This window comes from Triturus cristatus, chromosome 5_1 (genome assembly GCF_964204655.1).
Source record: "Triturus cristatus chromosome 5_1, aTriCri1.1, whole genome shotgun sequence".
Classification (NCBI taxonomy): domain Eukaryota; kingdom Metazoa; phylum Chordata; class Amphibia; order Caudata; family Salamandridae; genus Triturus; species Triturus cristatus.
Genome location: NC_140587.1, coordinates 141,872,216 through 141,892,928, shown reverse-complemented (window position 1 = coordinate 141,892,928; position 20,713 = coordinate 141,872,216). Strand labels below are relative to the sequence as shown.

At 44.9% G+C, this 20,713-nt stretch overlaps 1 protein-coding gene across 1 annotated transcript in view; it reads left to right on the top strand.

Moving 5' to 3' along the window:
* LOC146830421 (uncharacterized) overlaps window positions 1–20,713 on the top strand; it is a 197,176-nt gene that overhangs the window by 110,073 nt on the left and 66,390 nt on the right. The window contains exons 10-13 of the mRNA XM_085604646.1: window positions 6,493–6,615; window positions 7,069–7,191; window positions 11,255–11,380; window positions 16,920–17,048. Of these exons, the coding sequence (XP_085460772.1) occupies window positions 6,493–6,615; window positions 7,069–7,191; window positions 11,255–11,380; window positions 16,920–17,048 (501 nt within the window). The remainder of the gene's footprint in view (window positions 1–6,492; window positions 6,616–7,068; window positions 7,192–11,254; window positions 11,381–16,919; window positions 17,049–20,713) is intronic.

The following is a 20,713-nucleotide window of genomic DNA, read 5'->3' as shown; positions in this document are numbered from 1 at the left end:
CGCTTATAGATTCAGTTGCCTCTGTTATCCATCTCGCCTCTATTTTTCTTCACTATCGTCTTTTTAAAATGTTCCTCCTTAGGCCATAACTTCAGACTATCCTAGTTTTGGTTGCCAATTCTGAAATCCAATTGTGTTTATTTTTCATCAGTTGCACCCCCAAAACCATGACTAAATATACTCTGTGACCCACAGGACTAGTCATTATGCTAAATATTAGCCCCCTAGACCTGGACTCACGACTCCAAATGTGGCCCACAGCACTAGACACACTACTTGAGATAGATGGCCACCAGAACTGGAGAGGCTTTCCAAAGCAGACGCAGTCCTCAAGATTTTCCCTGGCCAAACAGATGTAATACTATAGACACCAGAAACTTGATTCACTAGGAAAGATTTTCAGAATCAGATACAGCGACAAGGATTATTCTTCCAGAACTGGACACACTGCTCCAGATCTGTCCTATAGAACTAGATGCCATACTTGAGATATGGCCAACAGAATGTGATACAATAGACTGGGTGAGGCTTTCAGAACTAGATACTATGCTGAAGATTAGTCCTCGAGAAATGGACACAATACTCCTGGTTTGGGCTGTGTAAGTAGAAAAAATATTAAGGCCACCAGAACTAGGCACACTGCTCTGGGACAGGCTTTCAGAACTGGACACAGTACTCGAACATTGGCCTGTAGAACTAGACAGAATATTTTAGAGATATTGCTATCAGAACTGCATATATGTATGTGGTATATTTATAGCACAAGCCTTGCCAAAGGCAGTGGCACATTGGACAGGGTCAAAAGCAAGGACATAGTCAACAAGTGAATGGAAAGGTAGCTGGTTTGTGGACTGCTAGTGCAACATGATGTTGTGTGCTCTAAAGAAGTAAGGGGCATATTAACAAGGAACAGGGAAAATTAACGCTAAGGGCGCTTAACGTTAATTTTTTTAACGGCCACTATCGCTGGATAATATTGCCTGGTTATCGCGTTATTAACAACGCTAACCGCCTAGGCGATAAAAAATCCAGTGATAGCGATATTTTGGGAGGTTATCACTGCTAATGCAGCGGTAAAACTACAAGGATAGGGATTTTCTTGTTGATAGCCCATGGTGGACTTAGCCATGTAATCCACCTCCCATTGGATTACATGGCTAAGTCTGAAAATTAGCAGACGTAAAAAAGCAGCATTAACCGTGGTTAGCGCTGCTTTTTTTGTCTCTAACAGGGTTAGCGTGAAGCTTGATAATAGGTGAAATGTCACTTAGCGACATTTCTCCTATTATTTTGCTCTGGAACGCCCACTTTGCATCTCATTAGAGATGCAAAGGGAAGCGTAGTGAAAAAGGGTGCTAACATGCTATTTTGCATGTTAGCACCCTGTTGTTGATAGGGCGATATTTTTTATCTCCGCTTCTTTGGCTTTTAAAGCCAAAAAAGCAGAGATAAAGCCATTGTTAATATGCCCCTTTGTCTTCAACTCTTTCCTGAGTTAGAACAGGGCTAGGACCACCCTTTTCAAAAAATGAACATCATTTCAGATCCTGTGTAAATGGAGATGGCTTGTTCCCTTGTGTTTTTTCTTTTGATACTTCTTTGTCTCCCGTCTGATGGTGTATTGCCTGCAGGTGTGCTGAGAGCTACCAGACAGGTGAGCTTATCAGCCATATAGGTGGAGGTGCAAGTCGTGATGGCTTTTTAAATGATGCAGCTGGTTGTGATTCGAATATGTGTGTGCTGGTAAGGGGTACATGTGGAGTTCTAGCAGTAAGGGATGATGTGGTCATATTTCATCAGGTCCCGGATGAGACATGCTGGAGCGTGTTATTGCCCGTCGGCAAGGTCTTTGTGGAGGCTGAGTGGCCACGGAGCAGGGGGTTTACACTAAACAGTTGTGAGAGTATGGGAGCTTGAACAGCAATTATAAAGACACTTTCTGTGAGAATGGTTTAACCCTCTTAGTAGAGAAAGCTGTTCTCTTGGCAATATGTTCTGTGAGGAAGAAGATGGTGTCCAGAGTGACTCCAAGTGACACGCAATTTGGTAAAAGTTGGGGTTTGAAGCTCTCAAAGTTCATGACATCGAACCAGGTTCAAATCTGAGCTTCTAAAAAACAAAACATTACCTTTCCTTCATGGCAGGCAGACGCCTCTCCTCCGTCCTCTTTGTCTGCACTGGCAGCACCGGAAGCAGACTCTACCCCAGCCTATTACGACGCTGGGTCGTGATTGGTCTGAGCTGCCTGTTTGACTGCCCAGGCAGTGCATGGGAGCCTCGGCATGTTCTCCATCGGGCTGTTCAACACAGCCAGGCGAAGAACATGGTAAGTGCGCATGAATGTTTGGCCAGCCCCAGAGGGCCGACTAAACATTCATTCGCACATAGGGAGTGCAAACCACTCCTCACTGTGCTCAGCCCCGCCCCAACCTGGCTCCAGTCCCGCAAAGAAAAATAAAATTATAATAACGTCTTGTTATTATCATTTTCTTGTTCTTTTTGCACTGCTCAAATAGCAGTGTGGCGATGCTCCTCTGCCTTAGTTGAGGAGCTGCAACTGGTTTTCTCCCTGCATCAGAAATCCCCATGGTTGTTAGCCCCAAAAGCAAGCTTTAAAGGGAAAGACGCCTTTAAAGGGCAAATCTATAACACTAGGGTGGACAGCTGCCACATTGGTTACGCAGGCAGACTGGTACGAGGAGAGGGGAAACCTGTTTCCAAACCGGTTCTCCAGGGGCGTACAGCTCAGATTTAGACACACCACAGCAGTGGACTAGTGAGGTCCACAGAATGGGAGAGGAGTCTCGCGATCTTGAGAATGGGCAGAATGGTGTATTTTGGAATAGCCAGCTGCCACACTCCACAAAAGTGATAACCAGGTGGAAGGAAAATGGTAGCCCATTGGCTACCAACTGCATCATGCCCTGGGGTAATTTTCCGAGCATAAAGAGGGAAACCCTTGCACCATGGCCTCAGATCTCAACTGATCTGGAAGGAGGACTGAAGAAGGACTGCCCTGCTGCACCAAGGGATCAGCAAAGAGAGGTTGCACTGTCAAGGACTGTACCTGCCGGCTAGCGATGAAAAGGACTGTGCCTGCCGTGACCTGCTCAAGGAGAAGTCATCTCCAGAGTCCAGCAAAGTCAAGAGACTCCAAGGGCCAGCTGACTGGCCTTCTGTTCGCAGCACAGCTGAAGAAGTCTGCTAGGGCAAGTTGGTAGCCCAAAGTCTTCAAGTCACCACCCTCACAATGCAGCACCAGGGACCAAGGCCCGAAGCACAGACTTGCACCCAAGTTGAGTCCTGGAGTTTTATTTGAGAGCTGCTGGAACCCCCAGAGAACAAGCTACGGACCCAGGAAGGATTGGCCTGTGATCGCAACACCAGGTAATCGGCCAGACTGGAGAGGGCCTACTGGGACATCGACCCTGCAACCAGGACCCCTGGACTATCTCTGTAGACTAAGGAGTGCCTGCAGAAAGACCCCCACCGAACACATTGTATCCACAGCATCCTTTAACATTAACATTAACATTGAGCATATTCAGCATCCTTTATCCTTTGCATCAAGGCTACTTCCATTCCTGCAACAGATAAAAGTCCCTGAATTTGATTCGGGATTGCTTCACCTGCTAAGGTAACTGTTCTTGAGAATCTGGATGGCCTCATTGACTGGCTCCAGACTGGAGTTGGTTACCCACTGTGACTCCAATTGACCGCATTACACCTAGCTCAACTCTTAGCGGAAAAAATGTATGTGTCAAATTTGTTGAATTTGCCAATGCTTGTTTGTGTTGAGTGAATTAACCTCATTTACTATACCTTGTAAATTCTATATCTCTGGAACCCTCTGGTGGATCTTTTTCGTTGTGGTGTCTAAAAATGCATGTGTGTTGTCAATTTCTTAGGTGTCTTGTCAATTTCTTCTTTAATTGATTTGGTGCTGTTTGAATGCTTTACGCTTATTCCTTTGTGTAAGCCTTGCTGCTCCGAGCCCCAGCTAGCCAGGGTTTAGCTGAATGTTTGACAAATAAAACCTAAGGATCCTAAAGTGTTTTACACGGTGAGGTCGCACAATCACACCATATAATACACCCCATTGCCTCACACGGTGCTGCAAGTAGAGGTTGAAGATGAAATGAGACCGATAGAAACCCCGAAAGATCCGCAGGTCATAGGGACTTTTTGGCACCTGGAGGTTCCCACATGAATGAACTGGTGTCGGCTGGAGAGGTAGGAGGGGAATTAGTGAAGGATATTCCCATTGAATCCTATTTGAGACTTCAGGTTATGGATGATGGTGGGATGGATGACAGTTTCAAAGGCAAGTGGGAGGTCCAGCATGAGGCAGAGTTCAACTTCTTCTGTCGTCATCTATGTAGAATATGAGCCACAATACACCAGTAGAGATTTTCAGAATGAATTGGATACTAGGCTAAAGATGAGCCATCGCTAACGATGTGTGCAGTTAAACCCACCCTGCACTTATTTGCTCATTGATTTTACCACCCTTAACATGAAACACTCTTGCGTTTCCCATAATTTTGCCACAATGCCCTCTTGTTCATCACTCAGATCTTAAAAACCATCCCTTAGGCCTCCTCAGCATCCCTGCTCCATAAGTATATGACATTGTACTTCTCTTCATTGAACCTGGCAGGCTGCCCCCTCCTAGACTACTATTACAGGTTATCTCAACTAAACTCAATATTTGTAATTCCTTCTTGGGTATCAATGGCCCATCACATCCTTTTATCATCTGCGACAGCCTTATCTCACCTGCTATCAGGATATTTAGGAATCCATGAAGGCACTGGTGCAACATCCGGGCATTGCCGCCTCCACATTTCCTTTCTCAAGGAAAACTCCATATAAAGCGATGTCATATTTCCAGTAGGAGATGATTCACCCTGAGTGGTTGGGTCTCTGGTAAATTTTTCCTGCTTGTAATTGCACATTGAACTAAGGGTGACAATACATTTTTCCTTTGGTTTCTATTTTTTTATTTTACAGAGTTTTATATAGCGCAAACTTGACCCGAAGGTATCGGGTATCAGAGCGCTTTACATAGCACCAGTTGCGTTATATGAGGACACATTAATTTTTTTTTTGTTAGGCATGGGGAGATTAAGTGATTTGCCCAGAGTCACAGGATGCTCACCGTCATTGCCGAGACTCGAACCGGGTTCCCCAGATTCAAGGTTGACCACCCTAGCCGTTAGGCCAACTCTGCGCAATTAGTCTTTGTTCAATGGAACTAAGCAAGCGACATCTGCTTTTTGTGTGGGACACATGGCTAAGTGTGGAGGGAGTCAGCTTGTAATATCCCTGGGATCATCCTGCAGACACAAAGCATCAGGGGTCCCCACACATGGCGGAGGGAATTTTTTGTGAGTTGGGAGCGATCTCAGAGGAGCCGAGGCGCTTCTTCTTAGTAGGCAGCCGAGAAGACCCAGTCCCCGCCAGTCAATTTCTCAGGTGTGGGCCAAAGCAGTACCCATGCAGAGGGGCAGATCAGACTTAACAAGGAAAGTGGCACCTTACTCCAGTTAGGGTGAAGGGCTCACCCTCAGGAGTACAAAGAAGACCTGCCCCAGCAGCATGTGGGTTCTATCCGTCTCTGAAGCAAACCAGGAGGCAATGACCTTGAAAGAGGGATGTTGGGCATTTGCCAACCTATTAAGCTCTGCCGAAAGGACGGGTGTTAGGTAACAGGACGTGTCCACAAATCTACAAACTAAGAAGAAACTGTGTCAGATTTACCTTTTGACTCCAAGCACTCGGAAAATGGAGACACACAATTTCACAGGGTAAAGTGTCACTATTAGTTCCCCTCCTGAATATTCCCATTTTTCGGTCTAATTCTATTGGCCAAAGCACATTTAAAGGGGCAGATGATGACATTTGCATGTGCTTGATGTGACGTTATGAAGGTTTACTTTATGTTGGGTACCATTGCCCTTGGGTGTGATTGTGATGACGAGCTCTAAAACTCCAAGCACGCAATGAAGTTCATGCCATAGGAAAAAAGGGAGGGGGGAGTGCAGGTGGCAGAGACCTCTGGGGCTTCTTCTCTACAGCAAAGGGAAGGATTCAAGTGAGTCCCGCACCATCACGAATCACTCCAGAAATAGAGACACCAGGCAGAGGCGTCAGACCCTCCACAGAGCACTCAGGTCCCGTGCTATTGTATTGGAGTTTATTTCACTCCTCCAGAGAGTGCTCTCGCTACCAGGTAATGACCCATGAAACATTTGGTGTGGTGGAACTTCAATGGGTTGAGCCTGGAAGTATGTGTCTGTGCAGTGGGCAATTAACCTCAAGGGATTCCTCTTCACAAAGGAGGTGGCTGAGCATCAGGCCTCAGTGCATCCCATGACTATGCTGTCTTTTTGATGAATGAAGTAGACACCGTGCATCACCTGGAACTATCCCACTCCAGCGGATGCAGAACTCTTCGTGTTGTAGTGATCTTCGTCCCTTCTCTCGTAGATGTTGATGAATGCCAGGTGGAGAATGGTGGTTGCGGGCAGATTTGCCGGAACACGGATGGATCCTATGAGTGCTTCTGCCAAAAGGGCTTCCAGCTTCACGTGGATAAGAGGCAGTGCACAGGTGAGACACCACTGCTGCCAAGGCTCCCTCCTGCCCATCAGGTGATCAGCAGACATTTTTGTGGCTTCAATCTCTAACACATTGACTGACCAGTTTACTCACCTATGTATACTTTAGCTAGGTACCAACCCTCCATCTCAGTGCTCATTGCCAATGTTATTTTACTAGTGCAAAACACATTGGCTAACTTCCAAGCTCTACATACATTTTGCAACCCACTCCGTCTATCTTTATGTACATTGACCATCAGTCAAAGTAACTCTCTGATATTGATGGTGGGAAGGTGGGCACCGCTCTATGACCCTTATAGAGCATCATGCATGTTTAGTTATGGAAGGGCCTGGACATCAAGAAGGCAAAAGCAATGTGGGTCAGTTCAAAGTGGAGGGTGGGATCCTACCATCACGTGTATAGACCTAGTCATAGCAGCTGTTCTGTATCCTCCGTCTCTAGACATCGACGAGTGTAAGATCCAGAATGGAGACTGCTCTCACATCTGCAACAACACCTTGGGAGGACACGACTGCCTGTGCCCGATCCACCTCGCCCTGGACAAAGACAACAGGACCTGCATCAGTGAGTATGGGGTGCACAGTACGGGATGGGTGCAAGGCTCCCTGTTCCCGTGAAGGAATCGAGGGCAGCAAGTCTACAGGGAAGGGGAAACAGCGGCCTCCTGCTCCTTTTTAAGATGTACTATTGTTAGTTGAGCACGAGTACCTACGTGCTGTTTATGTAGCTGTCTAGGCTATCCAGCTGTCTAGGTTATGCTTCTGGGAATATTCACAGCTTTGGAATTCCTGATATTGCTTCAGAGGCCTTTGTGAAGGTAAATATGTTAACATCGCTTCACCAATGTATATGGGTGGAAGACACATCAGGAGTGTCCGAATCTCGCTTCTCAAAATACGGTGGTTAAAAACGCGTTATTTCTGAAGGAGAGTTCGTGAAATCAGGTATTTCAAAGTCTTCTATAGAATCCATGATTGAAGACACCACAGAATGAACTGCTGGTAAAAAGTTATAATTCCTGTAGGAAAACTTGATAAACAACAAAAAGAATCATAGCTTTTGCTGCGACGTTCACTAGGAGTACTAATGGCGTATTACTTAGTATCAGCATTAAGCCAGTAGTACTTTTGGATTACTCATGGAATTTAGTAGTAACCAAGGAGTCCTACAAAAGTAAGTGACGTCTACGCACAGCAAATTCATTGTGAATCGGGCTCAAAGTGCTTATCTGGTCCCACCGGGTACAGAGAATTGAAAGACAGATCATTTTACAACTTAGGCTTATATTAATATCAGAAGTGTAGCATGGAGTAAAAAGTGTAGTCCATGGTGCTCCCCGATGACACCGCTAGATCCAAAACCTTTCTGTCAACAATAGTCTGCTAGGTGATCCTCAATAACAGGCCCCATCTTGTTATATGATTGCAAGTGTCGACAGGTATCCATTTTGTCTTCATTAAAAGTCCATACCACCTTATTTGGTGCAAAAAGGACTGGTTAAGGACATTTAAACACATGGCCATTTTGCCTCCACTGCAGGTGGATACAAGGGACTGACCCTTGGTCGTGGCTTTTTAAAACCGTGCAAATTACGGACTTTCTCCGATCACACTGTAGACTGCTTAAGTCTGCAGTCGTCACCTGCGCATGTTCTCTCTCACCAACAAAGGGAGTCCCCTGTAGACATCCTTTGCTTAACTGTTGATTATGAAAGTTGTGCTAATTCAAGGCTGAGTTTCTCTGATGGATTACCTTACAGTGCCAGGAACATGGCCGACCAGGGAACAGTTATCCTACAAACACATTAACCGAGAGCTGCCTACCTACCTGTGGAGTAGCCCTTGATGCATTCCATAACGTTCCTTCTTGACCCCCTTGAGCATCTTCATGCCAATGTACCTTGCCAATATGTACTACCAAATAAACAAGGAGGGATGAAGTTTCAAAGGGTCTCAAAGACTCCAAAACACTAAGGCAGGCCAGCTGTGCAGGAATGGATGCTGCATGACAAGTTGCTTGAAGGCACAGAACATGACCCGTTTAGCTCCTGGATCTATAAAGTACGGACCTTTGATCCACAATCTCAAAGCATGAATATTTTCAAAGAGACCAAGAGTCCCTCTCAAAGTCATCATACGCATTTAAGTGGGACATGCAGAGAGATGAAACTGCACCACCTTGTCTTCTATTGTGCTAACCCTAGCCTACATGTTCCTCTTCAGAAGTGCATTTGGCCGCTGTCATTACTAAAGAAACTGTCAATTCCTCTTCATTCCCATTCCACCCCCTTGAGCATCTTCAAGCCAGTGTTAAAGATTTCCTAGAGAAGGTTGTCCCACCCTGGAAAATAAATATAGTCTTTCCGAGGATGATGGTACCCAATTCTAACTCCTGCAAGAGTCACGCCCACATCACATGTCATGGAAGATTGCTTTTCTAGTGGCTGTCATGGCTGGCGAGCCATTCCCCCAAAGCTCAAAGTTTCTTGTATATTTAGCCGTTGTGTCTTGTGCAAGTTGTCAAACTTTTGTTGCAAAGTTTTTTCAAACTTTCAGATTACTCTGACCGTATCTTAACCTTTGCTCTTGCTAACCTGACCTCCCTAGGAAAATGGTTGCAGCATAATTTAAACTTTAAAAGGGCCCTTGAATTATTCCCCTGATAAAAGATATATATCATCGAAACATCTGTTTGTTAGCGACGGATCTATCCTCTATGGTTTAACACCGACAAGGCAGTCCATAGCTAGCGGAATAATGTCCGGCGTCACTACTTGCTATCTAAATGACAAATGACCCATTCAGAGTAGACCAAAGGCCTGTTCCACAAGAAAAATAGCTAGTACTGCCCTGCCCTTATGAGAAATGTACCCATGGTTGAGAAATAGCAAGCAGCCACCTGGACTCCGGTGCACACCACTAACAATGACTGCGTTGCGTCTCAGTCACCCTAGAGGATCAGGCGTATACATGCAACTTACTCATATGATTAGATTTGCACTTTCCTCTCCACCATACTCTACTTTACCCGCCTCTGAAGGGAAGGTGTGAGGTTTCTATTGTATTATGATATTTTGAAATATCAAAGACCATCTCTTGATGGTGAAGGAAAAATTACTGACTTGTAATACTAATGATCAATTGTGCGTTTATTTTATTAATTCCTAAACACACACTCTCATCCCTATTGAACCAGAGGAATAGACAGAAAATTATTTGATCCGTGCTCCAATGTATTTAAAAAAAGGAACCTCCTAACTGACAATTCTGGACATTCCGGAACAGTGGGGCAGCAGAATTCTTAAATGGAAATAGCATTACAATTCTTATTTGTAAAAGGCGATGCTTAGGTGCACCAGTCTCTTCTTTTTTTAGTGAAACAATTTTGTTATTATTTTTCCAATACAACAACTAGGGTTTGCATGAAGCATTACATTTGTTACACGCATCAGTTGACATTATCATGCACCTGTCATATCAAGATAATTTAGCATCACAGTTGCAACCACACCAAACTTTTACTATGTTTAAACATAATTCCAATTGGTTCTATTAAAAAGAAAATGATCTCCCATATAATCCTTTTTTTTATTAAGCCATTTTCAGGAATACAGAAGCAAGCTTTAGGTTCCGCAATCAGACACATAGATATAAATATTCCAAAGTGTACAAATATAAAATGTTATCTATGATGGATATCAAAGCTTGTGAGTACGTTGGTTTTCTGGCACTCTCAGGGCAGCATCCACACCTGAGCTTAGGGTGTGTAATGTTCAGAATTCTGCAGGGATCTCTGCACAGACCCCTTGGTGCAAACATGGCAGATGAGGTGGCTCAGATTATCTTCTTTCTCTTTCACTATCTGCCCCTATTACCAGCACGGCTCGGTTCAGTGCAAGGGGCAGCAATGGGTACGCCAAGGGTAGAAGGTGTATGGCACCTAACCTTTAATATTTAGGCATGTTTGTTCATTCTAATAGTCTAATTTCTCAACTGACTTACCCTGATTTCACAAATTTAACTCTTCAGCTATAAATACGATTATACATTTATTTTGTACAGCACCCGATTCCCCATAATGGCAACCAAGTGCTGTAGGGAAAAATATAGTCGCATTGAGTCAGTTTGGGGTGGCAACAAGCCCTTTACTCCTGTGCTTTACTAGTGGTAGAGACACTTGAGCTCAAATTCTTACAAATTACCAGATATTTTGTTTGAGATTGATAATGAAGACAAAATAATTTAAGACCGAAAGCTGATGATATTGTTAAATGTGTTATGGTGACATACAGTCAAAGCTTGTTCTGGTTTTTAAGTGGCATTTCATTGAAATTATTGGAATATTAGGTCTCTCTTGACCCCTTCTGTTGAGCGCTAAATTCTTAGAAATGATCCTGTCCATTCAAGATCCTTGCACTCTTCGTCGGCCTCAGTCTCTCCACTATTCTTCTTGCTACAAACCACCTTTAACCAACACCGCTGACAATGTCAGTTATCAATATTTCTTCCAGCACACTAACAAGCCAGAAAGCGGTACTGTCTCTAGTCTAATGTTCACTCTCTTGATGCTAGTACCACTGGTTAAGAACAATCGCTGGTAGTAAAAGCAATGTCTTCCTTGCCTTCAGATATCACCTCCTGTGAGCTGCAGAATGGCCGGTGTGAGCAGCTGTGCACCGACAAGCTGGAAGGAGGATATGAGTGCAGCTGCCGGGAGGGGTGGATCCTCAGCACCAACAAGAAGAGCTGCGATGGTAAGATGGCACGCGCCAGTGGGGAGAGGGAGACTCTGTGCCCAGAAATCAGCGGGCCACTGCCTCTCAAAAGACAGAATAGCTGGAGTAGAACCATTTAGACCATTTAATAGCTACGGTTGGATGAAATTGAAATATCACTTGCAAAGTGGTACAATGGTTGCAAAGTTTTCCACTAGTGTGTAAAAGCAGTAGACCTTAATAAATCTTTCTTGCCATTGCGAACGGGCAAGGAGATAGTTCAAGCGTGAGTAAATGGCAATGGGTGACTTGTGAGGAGTGTTTAACTTTAGCCCTGAAAGTAACCCCAGGCATCTTTGCAATAACAAAAGCACTGGTCCCATCAATACTGTTTATGCCTTGCCTACCAGGACCAGACAGCGCTATCTGGTTGTGAAAATGCCTATTGTCAGCTTGAATTGAGCTTAGAGCCCCCCCTTCTTTACAATAGGTTGTCTTTATTGTCACTGTTTTTTGGTTGGCTCTTAGTCACTGTTTTTGGTTGGTTGTTATTCGTAGGCTTTTGGGCTTTCCTTCTTCTTGTGTTTGTCTCTCCCCTGGAGCATGGCCTTAATGCTTGTGCCTTCCCTCGGCTTGGTTTTTGGCAATACTTTTTTCTTTTTGGTTAAGCACTCCATGCAAGCACATTTATTTTCCATCTGTCTCTCCTGTGTGCTTCCCTTTCCTCTTCCACCATCTATGGAAAAATCAGTTCTGCATAGAAGTCTGGAGAGGAGCACAGATCACTGGGCAGAAAGAAAACAGTGTCTCTCTAGTAAAGTACGCTTTCAGCACATTTTTTATACAAAGCAGACCGCAGGTTAAAATAAAGACTATGACCAGTAGGGATGTGACTACCACCAGCGTGCACAGCAATTCAGAAAATAAGAGACACATTCTGTGGTTTGAAAGTATTGAGGTCTGCGGCAAAAGACTTTGAGTCAAAGCATGAGAAAGTTTTTTTTGTCTGCATTTCTACCCTGTAGGTAAACTTCCAGAAAAATAAATTTACAAATGTACTCATTTGTATACTTTTACCTCCTGTAACCAAAGCCATTTTCATGAAGAGCCCTCTAGCCAATGACCGACCCTGCTGTGACCAACCTCTCTAAGCCCTGAATAATATTCAGTCTGAAAATCTATTGCACTTGGAGTGTTCAGCAATTTATTTCTTGCAGCCATGAAAAGATTAGAATTATCATAACTTACACAGCACATGAATGTCTTAGAAGAAAGTTCACAATGTACTGTACATTAACAATGCAATTCTAAGGCATCAGATTGTTTCTGTAAATGTAACGCAAGGGATTCTTGGGGCACATCCCTTTCCCTGTATACAAAATTCCATCACCATACGTATGGACTCTGATTTTGTGGGAGCCTTTGTCAGTCCATTTTGATCCCAAGAGGGACATGGATATAGTACCCGCTACCCCCCACTACAGATCGTATAAAAATATACTGTTGGCTGAGGCTCATGTCCTGACTCCATAAATGTTTAACCTACCATGGTGGTCCTCACCACACCAAAGATATCATGCTGTGAAGTTTTGGTTGCTCCTTGAAGATACATCCCAGTTCCAACTGGTGAACCTGGGAGTCCAGCAGATTCCCATGTGCTATGGGTGCCACCAAAAAACATCATTCTATTCTGCAACTGACCATTTTTTAGATACAATGCCCTGAGCCTTGGCATCATCGGCCAACATACCTCAGGTGCTAGTCCAAATCCAGAACTATAGAAACCCTGACCAGAGACAAAAGACTGGTCTCAACTGAACCGTACCCAGTGATCTTAACACTGGCAAATGGCGCCCTGGAGGACCAGTCCTTTTCACTGGGATGGGTCTCCTGCTTTTGACTGGGGTTTCACTTTGGGTTTTGGCTGTTTATTGGGAGACACAAAGACTGGTGATACTTCAGACCCACTGGCTCGACCCACTGAGTGAGTCTCATTGCACCCTGGGTTGCCAAAAAAGCTGGTGCAAAAGGGCTGACTTATAGCGGATTAGATACATCGTAGAACCTTTCTGGCACACTCGTCACATTGATGAGAACTTCTAAACACTGTTGCAATTGTTGCAGCAAACAATTTGTGTACCAAGCGCTTCAGAAGGAAACTAGCCCTAGCCGAGGGACCTTTCATCATTGAATAATGGCATTAAACCAATGTTGTTTGTACAATAGCACCTTGCCTCATAAAACCTGTAATTGTTCAAGTAGTTGTATCTCAGGCCCAGAACCCACCAGGACATTCTGCCGTTTGTTCTGTTCCTTATTGTAAGTGTCTACTGTCCCATGTGTAACTAACAGTCATAGTCTAAAGCTGTTGCTCTGACATTGCCTATTGTAAGGAATCACTTGCGTCATACAGAATCTAAAGTCCAGAACCCAATACTGTATCCTGATTTGTCGGTTTTCCTGCTTGCCCTTTCTACAGTTGGCGAACAACTTGGCTGTCCAATTGGAGTGAAATGGTATCTGAGATACTGGGACGCTGCTGGTAAACAGTAATCTGAACACGAGCGCTGCCCAGCAACCACTCACTGTCTCAGGACGTAGAGAACGGACCACACATTATTAAATATAGGATGAAGCATAAAGTGGGCCAGTTCTCCTGAAACTGGTTCAGTATTGTGTTTCATTCCCACATTTCCTGCTTGCTCGTCTCAAGTCAAGGCATATGCATCTGTGAAAGATGCAATGCTAGAGGAGAAAAAGTTACACACCTGTCACTCCAGTGCTCCACGGATGGTGTCTTTCGCAGACAGAAAGCACCCAGACAACTTTTTTTATTTGGGTACCAGTGTACTCTGTAAGTAGTTCTTATTTAATGGGTCATATGTGGTCCATCCACCTCCTTCATGAGCATATAGAGACACACTCCAGATGGAATTTAAGTATCTCTCTTTCATTGGCTGTATGCCAAATCAAACACGAATTGGCAAAACCCAATAGATTTTGCCTATCCAAGATCTATTGACTTTGCCAGTGTTTTTTAAACATGTTGCACAACAGCAAATGCTGCTGTGCAACCTGAGTTAAAGTAAAGAAAATAAGTGCTATGACGTGGCCAGCGTTGTTCAAGTCATAGTGCTTTTTTTCTCCTTTTTAGCCATGCTGAACTGAAGCTACCATGCTGAAAGTAAAGAGAATAATAGCAATATGATGCAGCCCGTGCTGCAGTGCAGCATGTCTAAAAAAACATTGACAAAGCCAATAGATCGGGCATAGGTGAAACGTATTGGCTTTACCAGTGCTTGTTAAAAAAGGGGTGGTAATCAGCATATTTGACGCCCTAGTACTGCAGTATATACAGACCTCAAATGTTCACTTTTTTTCTAGATGGATGGGGAGGGGGAGAAAGAAGGACGTGGGAAGGGGTATGAGAAGGGCCAATGGATCTCTGAGATTCTATAGTCATGTTTTTTCCCCCGCATAACTAAGGATTTGTCGCATTTGCCCCATAATCCATCATCTACTGCATAATCTGCAGAGTTTTAGGGGGAAACAGTGTTTCTGGCTCAAATGGATCAGAAGTTACTAAAAACGTTACAAAATGTGTTTGCGCATATTGAAAGAACCTTTCAATATGCGCAACTGGTCATCTTTCAGTTGCTTATTTATGTATTTGCTTATTAAACTTGTACAAATTAGGTGAAATCTTTGCCCAGACAGTGGTGTACCAAAAGCTCACCTCAGAACCCAGAACCCCTTATCCGACCAGCATCAGTGTCCCATTCGTTATCCGAGGTTTAGCTCGGCGGTCCCAATGTATACACAACCCAGAATAAGCGACTTAGTGTATTTCTCAGGAATGGTGGGAATCAGAAATACCTGTTCGTAATTATTCTCATATCAGTCCACAACAGAATAAACAGAGACACGGTAAAGTTTAAAGAGTTTATTTTATAAACCTCGTGTCCTAAGATGCAGTACTTTGGCTAACATAAGCAGACAAATGATTAAATTCAAAACCATCAGCATAGTTACAATACCATAGAAAATGAAAGGAGTAATCATACTAAAATGACAGTGGATCTCAGCCACCTTCCTTTCGCTAGCAAACTAATATTATTATTAGACTAGTAAAAGGTCTCTAGGCTTGAACGGGGAACCCCATACCGTAAAGATCAGCTCAGTGAGATCACATCACAGGATCAGCTAGGCTCTGCTCCTGGGAAAGCTTTTCTTCCGAATGTAATGAAAACATGTAACACTGCAATATTAAAAGAACCCGACTTTCAGGTATTTGCAGCTGCGTGCGTGTTATGGCTAAATAGTGGGCCGATCAACCTGAACCCAACAACATGCACCGTCTAGCGACCCAGACTGTTTCTTTACACAATGTACAGACCAAGGTCGCTGCTCACTGTTTGGGATGTGAACAACAGACAGTTCTCATGTGAAGCAAAGTCGAGCAAGCATTTCTCAAGTTAATAACACGTGACTACAGTGTTGTGTGCAAAAGCAGCAAAAGCGGCAAAATGGCTTTCTAACATCTAACGCGGTTGTGCTAACTTAGCATTGTACAGATATAGATAACGATCTTCACTACACCATGAGTACAAATGACAAAATAATGAAGTAAAACTATCTAAAAATGTGCCGCATTATGCCACATAATTTGGCTTTTCTAACCGCATAATTTAGTCCACCCTGCCACATAATTTGGTGCTGTCCTGCCGGCTAATTCCAGTGGCCCTGGGTACGAAGGCCGGGGGCAACCAAATGACTAAGCAGGAGGGAGTGAGAGTGACAGAGCAAGCTTCAAGGTCGAGAAAGGGGGTGGGGACAAGCAACAAGGTCACAGGAGAGGGTGAGAGGGACCAGGGCAAGCAACAAGGACAAAGAAGAGTGTGGGAGGAAAAGGGAGGGTTAGAGAGGGCCTGCAAACACAAGCACTCTTATGGACTGCTATATTAAAAATAAAAAAGTACCTCTGCAAGTGCTTCGCCACAGTGGCTGCAGACAGGAAGCTGCACTTGGTCCATACTCCATGGAAGACAGGAAGAGAAAGTGGAAGCAGGAGGAGATGACCAGTGACAATCAATAAAATGAGAGTGACTTCAAAGCCAAGAAATGGTAAGCAATGGTAAGTAAGAGGTGGGCTCTAATCCCATTTAAGCTTTTTATTTTGTTTACAAGAGATTTCGCAATACTGCATGCGCTGTCTGAGGCGAAACCTAAAAATGAGTCTTCATTGCGTGCTGTATTAAATGTTTGCCATTAATACTATAAAGTTAAAAGAGGATTCACAACCTGATGATAGGAATAATTCAAGCATGTGAATGTATGAAAGACACCAATGCTGGATAATTGTTGTTACTGGTAAGTACCTTTTTTTATACAAGACTGATCTCAGGCTTGCTGCAGATAAACATACAATGCACCATCTTCTGAGGTTCTAGGGAGAGGGGTTTATGTTCTTTCAACAATTGTCATATTATGCTTATTATATCGTAATGCCACTAATGGATGGAGTCCCTGCACCTCTGATCCCCTCTTTTCCTCTGAACACTCTGCTTCTTCCATACAGATGTTGATGAATGTGGAGACTTCACTCGCGGAGGCTGTGAGCAGGTCTGTGAGAACCACCCCGGGGCATTCAACTGCAGCTGCACCCCGGGCTTCGTTGTACGCACTGATGATGCAACTAAGTGCAAACGTAAGGAAGTGTCATTTTCTTTGTGATTTCTGGTGCCTGCTTACACTGTAGATGGACAGAAGTAAGAGATAATAAGCACTGGCAAAGACAATAAATTGGTTCTGGTGTAGTGAAAAGGGTTTTCAGAATCTTTACTATTGAACAAAGAACAGGTAAAGCAGATATTGCAGCAGTCTGTGCTTAGCAGAGACAGGCCCTAGTTCACAAAAGGTACAGTACCAGCAGATTCCTTATGCACACAAAGTTGACAGCATTACAGAAGCAGCAGTGCCCCCTTTCCTTACTCATAGTATATGTACACCATGTAAACCAAGTAGCATAGTCTGTGGCTGTTGTGAAGGACTGCTATGTCCTTGGGTAAGATTTGCACTATGTAAACTTACTAAAAAATTCAATGCGGATTCTGCCTATTACCCATGCTATAATCTCTAAATATTAAGCCAAAAGCATTAACATTTGATGCCAGAAAGAGATACCAATATAGTGGCTGAATTGCACATTGTGAAACTGGAAAACTTGGGATCATTCCTTGTTCGACCAAATTGTGTGAGCCTAAGCGAATAATTTATTGAATCGAGTCTCCTTTTTGTTCATAATCACATATCAGAGCACCTTCAAAGACTTGCTTTCAGAATGTGTGCTGTTCAAAAACTTGTATTTTTTTGTTTACATTTCTTTATTGGAATTTTGTCATAAAGCATCACAAATGGTACAGGGCATAATAATGGGCAATGTGTATCAAATGGGCAAAAAGAGCCATACCTTCAAGTATACATGATCAACAGTGTGGAAGCAGGAACTGCAATAATATATAGGATGAAGGGACACATGCAAAGAATAGGATGCCTTCCCAGTTCTACATAATACGCCCTTTACCATGGAGGAGTAGCCAATGTGTATACCAGAAATAACAAAAATTAAACAATAACCATAGGAACCATCTGGCTGGCGCTGCTATGTGCAGCCAAATAAGGCCGTGGCCTCACGAATGGAGGAGTGCACTGCCAAAATGTAAACAAATATAGGCGTGTGGTCACGCAGGGGGGGACACCGGGACAAACAGTATGAATAGGAGTAGCCCAACTGTAGTCCATCCCTCCTGAGTGTAGGGTCCCCAGTGATGGCCAGGAAGTGTGTGTGTGCACAGGAGCGGGACACCTAAATGCTCAGTCCGGCTTTCTCGATAGCACAATCCTTCTAGCTTCACTGCTGGGTGGGGGGTGAGGGGCAGGTTCAGACTGACAAATAATTTGAGGATATAGGTGTCCCAGAGCATAGCCACCCCTCATTCCCCTCGCAACCCACGGTCATGTGTCGTAGCGTCCACCTCCTCCAGGGCCCACCTGTGAGTCACCTGTAGCCAGAACATGATCGTAGGAGGATGGGTGGCTTTCCAGGCCATGGCCATTAAACACTTGAAAAGAACCAGTGCCAGATCTACTAGTTTCATGTAGTGTTTATTGCGTTTAGTGCATTCCATGATTCCCAAGAGACACAGAAGTGGCCCTGGAGGCAGACGGACACCTATCACCAAGGACAACCCGACGGACCATGCACGAAACCTCGGCATCATACTAGACTCAGCGTTCACAATGAACTGACAGATCAACGCCGTATCCTCGGCCTGCTTCAATACTCTCCGCATACTCCAAAAAACGTTCAGATGGATGCCCCCCGAATCCAGAAAAACTGTCACACACGACCTCATAAGCAGCAGGACTACAGAAACGCTCTCTACGCGGGAATCAACAGGAAACTACTTTGCAAGCTCCTGAACGTCCAGAATGACGCAGCCAGATAAGTCCTAGACATCCCCCACCACCACCACATCACCCAACACCTCTGCAATCTCCACTGGCTCCCCAGTGAAAGAAGAATAACCTTCAAGCTACCCACCCACACCTACAAGGTCCTCCACAACAGTGGACCAGCATACCTTAACGACCGCCTCTCCTTTTACGCACCCAAGAGATACCTCCGATCAGCTGACCTCTCTCTGGCCACCATCCTATGCATCTGCAAGATCAGAACAGGAGGCAAGTCCTTCTCCTACCTCGTAGCCAAGGCCTGAAACGACCTCCCCCTCCGCCTCTGGCAAACCACCCCACACTGCCCCAGGTCAGGAAAGACCTCAAGACCTGGCTCTTCGAATGACCCCACCCCCATAGCGCCTTGAGACCCTCGCAGGTGAGTAGCCGTGCTCTATAAAACGCCTGATTGATTGAATGATTGAGGACACATGTTCCATTACCTGGGTCCAAGTGCTCATCAGTGGTGGGCATTCCCAGACTATGTGTAGGAACGTGGCATCAGCGCAACCACATCTCAGACACACGCTGGAAATGCCATTGGGAATATGCTGTGAAGGCGGTGTGGAGTAAGGTAGGTTCGGTGTAAGTAATTGAACTGGGTGAACTTTAAGCGGGCATTACGCGATATTCGCTTACCCTGCCCAAGGCCATGGTCCACCGTTTTGTGGTCATGTCCGTGCCCAGGCTATCATCCCATTTGGGTTTGGGCCAAAGCAAAAAATCCTTACAACCCGATGCAGTGCCGCGTACAATGCCGATACCTCCTGGCAACATGAACCGTGCGTCGAGACGCTGCAGAACCAATTGGAGCAGCAGCTCCGTTTGCTCCAGGGCCCAAGTGTCCCCAATCGCTGCCAGTAGTGCATTGTGTGCCAGGAAAAGACCGGCTCCTAGGCCTGCATGCCCTAAAAGGATAACGGAGCATCGTCACTGTAAAGGTCGCCCAGTTGGGTAATCCAGGCCTCCCGCCAAGGAGTAGGATCATATATCCCTAGTAGCACTTTCATAGCGACATGCTCCACAGGAGACCAGCGCTCGCTCTGTGGTCTGCACTTGTTGAGGCTGTACATACCGGATCCAGATGAGTTTGGTCACATGCATAAGCCTACCCAGTCCTCTAGCTGGTCGTCCTGGCAAGAGCAGCCATTCAAGTATGCTCATGGCTCCTAGTTCCGCCCTAACCAGGCAATCCTCTGCATTTCCTACCTCAGTGAGCCATCGCATAGGCCACTGGAGTTGGGCAACTGTGAAATACAATTCCAGATCTGGGACCCCAAGCCCCCCTTAGTCATAGGGCGCTGCAGCATGACAATAGAGACCCACTTCCGAGCTGTCCCTCATATAAACTTCTACTCTAGGCTCCATAGAGTCCTGAAAAAAGATCTGGCTGGTACCACTGGGAGACCTGCAAAGAAATATAAGCGCTTTGGGAAAACCAGTATCTTTGCTACCGACGCCCTTTGCAAAGGCAATAGGGGGAGCCGGGTCCATGAAGCGAATAGATTGGCGAATCGAGATCAGCGCCCTACCGTGATCACCATCCAATAAGCCCATGTCCCTGTGATGAATGTTCACACGAGATACCGAAAGGTTTTGAAACTCCATGGGAGGCGCTCATCCGATGTCACTGCCCGGTTCTCTGTTTCAATCCGGCACAACTGGAAGATACAGTAGCTGCCCCAGTTCACCTAGAGGCCTGCCATCTCCCCGAATAGATCAAACAAGGCTTAGAAAACTTCTATTGTTTTGATTTAATAGCCTGTAATGTTGCTCAAACCATATTAAGAGTCTAGGCTACATATACACATGACAAGTGACTTGCCTCTTAGTTCACTCAGTGCCATAGGACAAGGC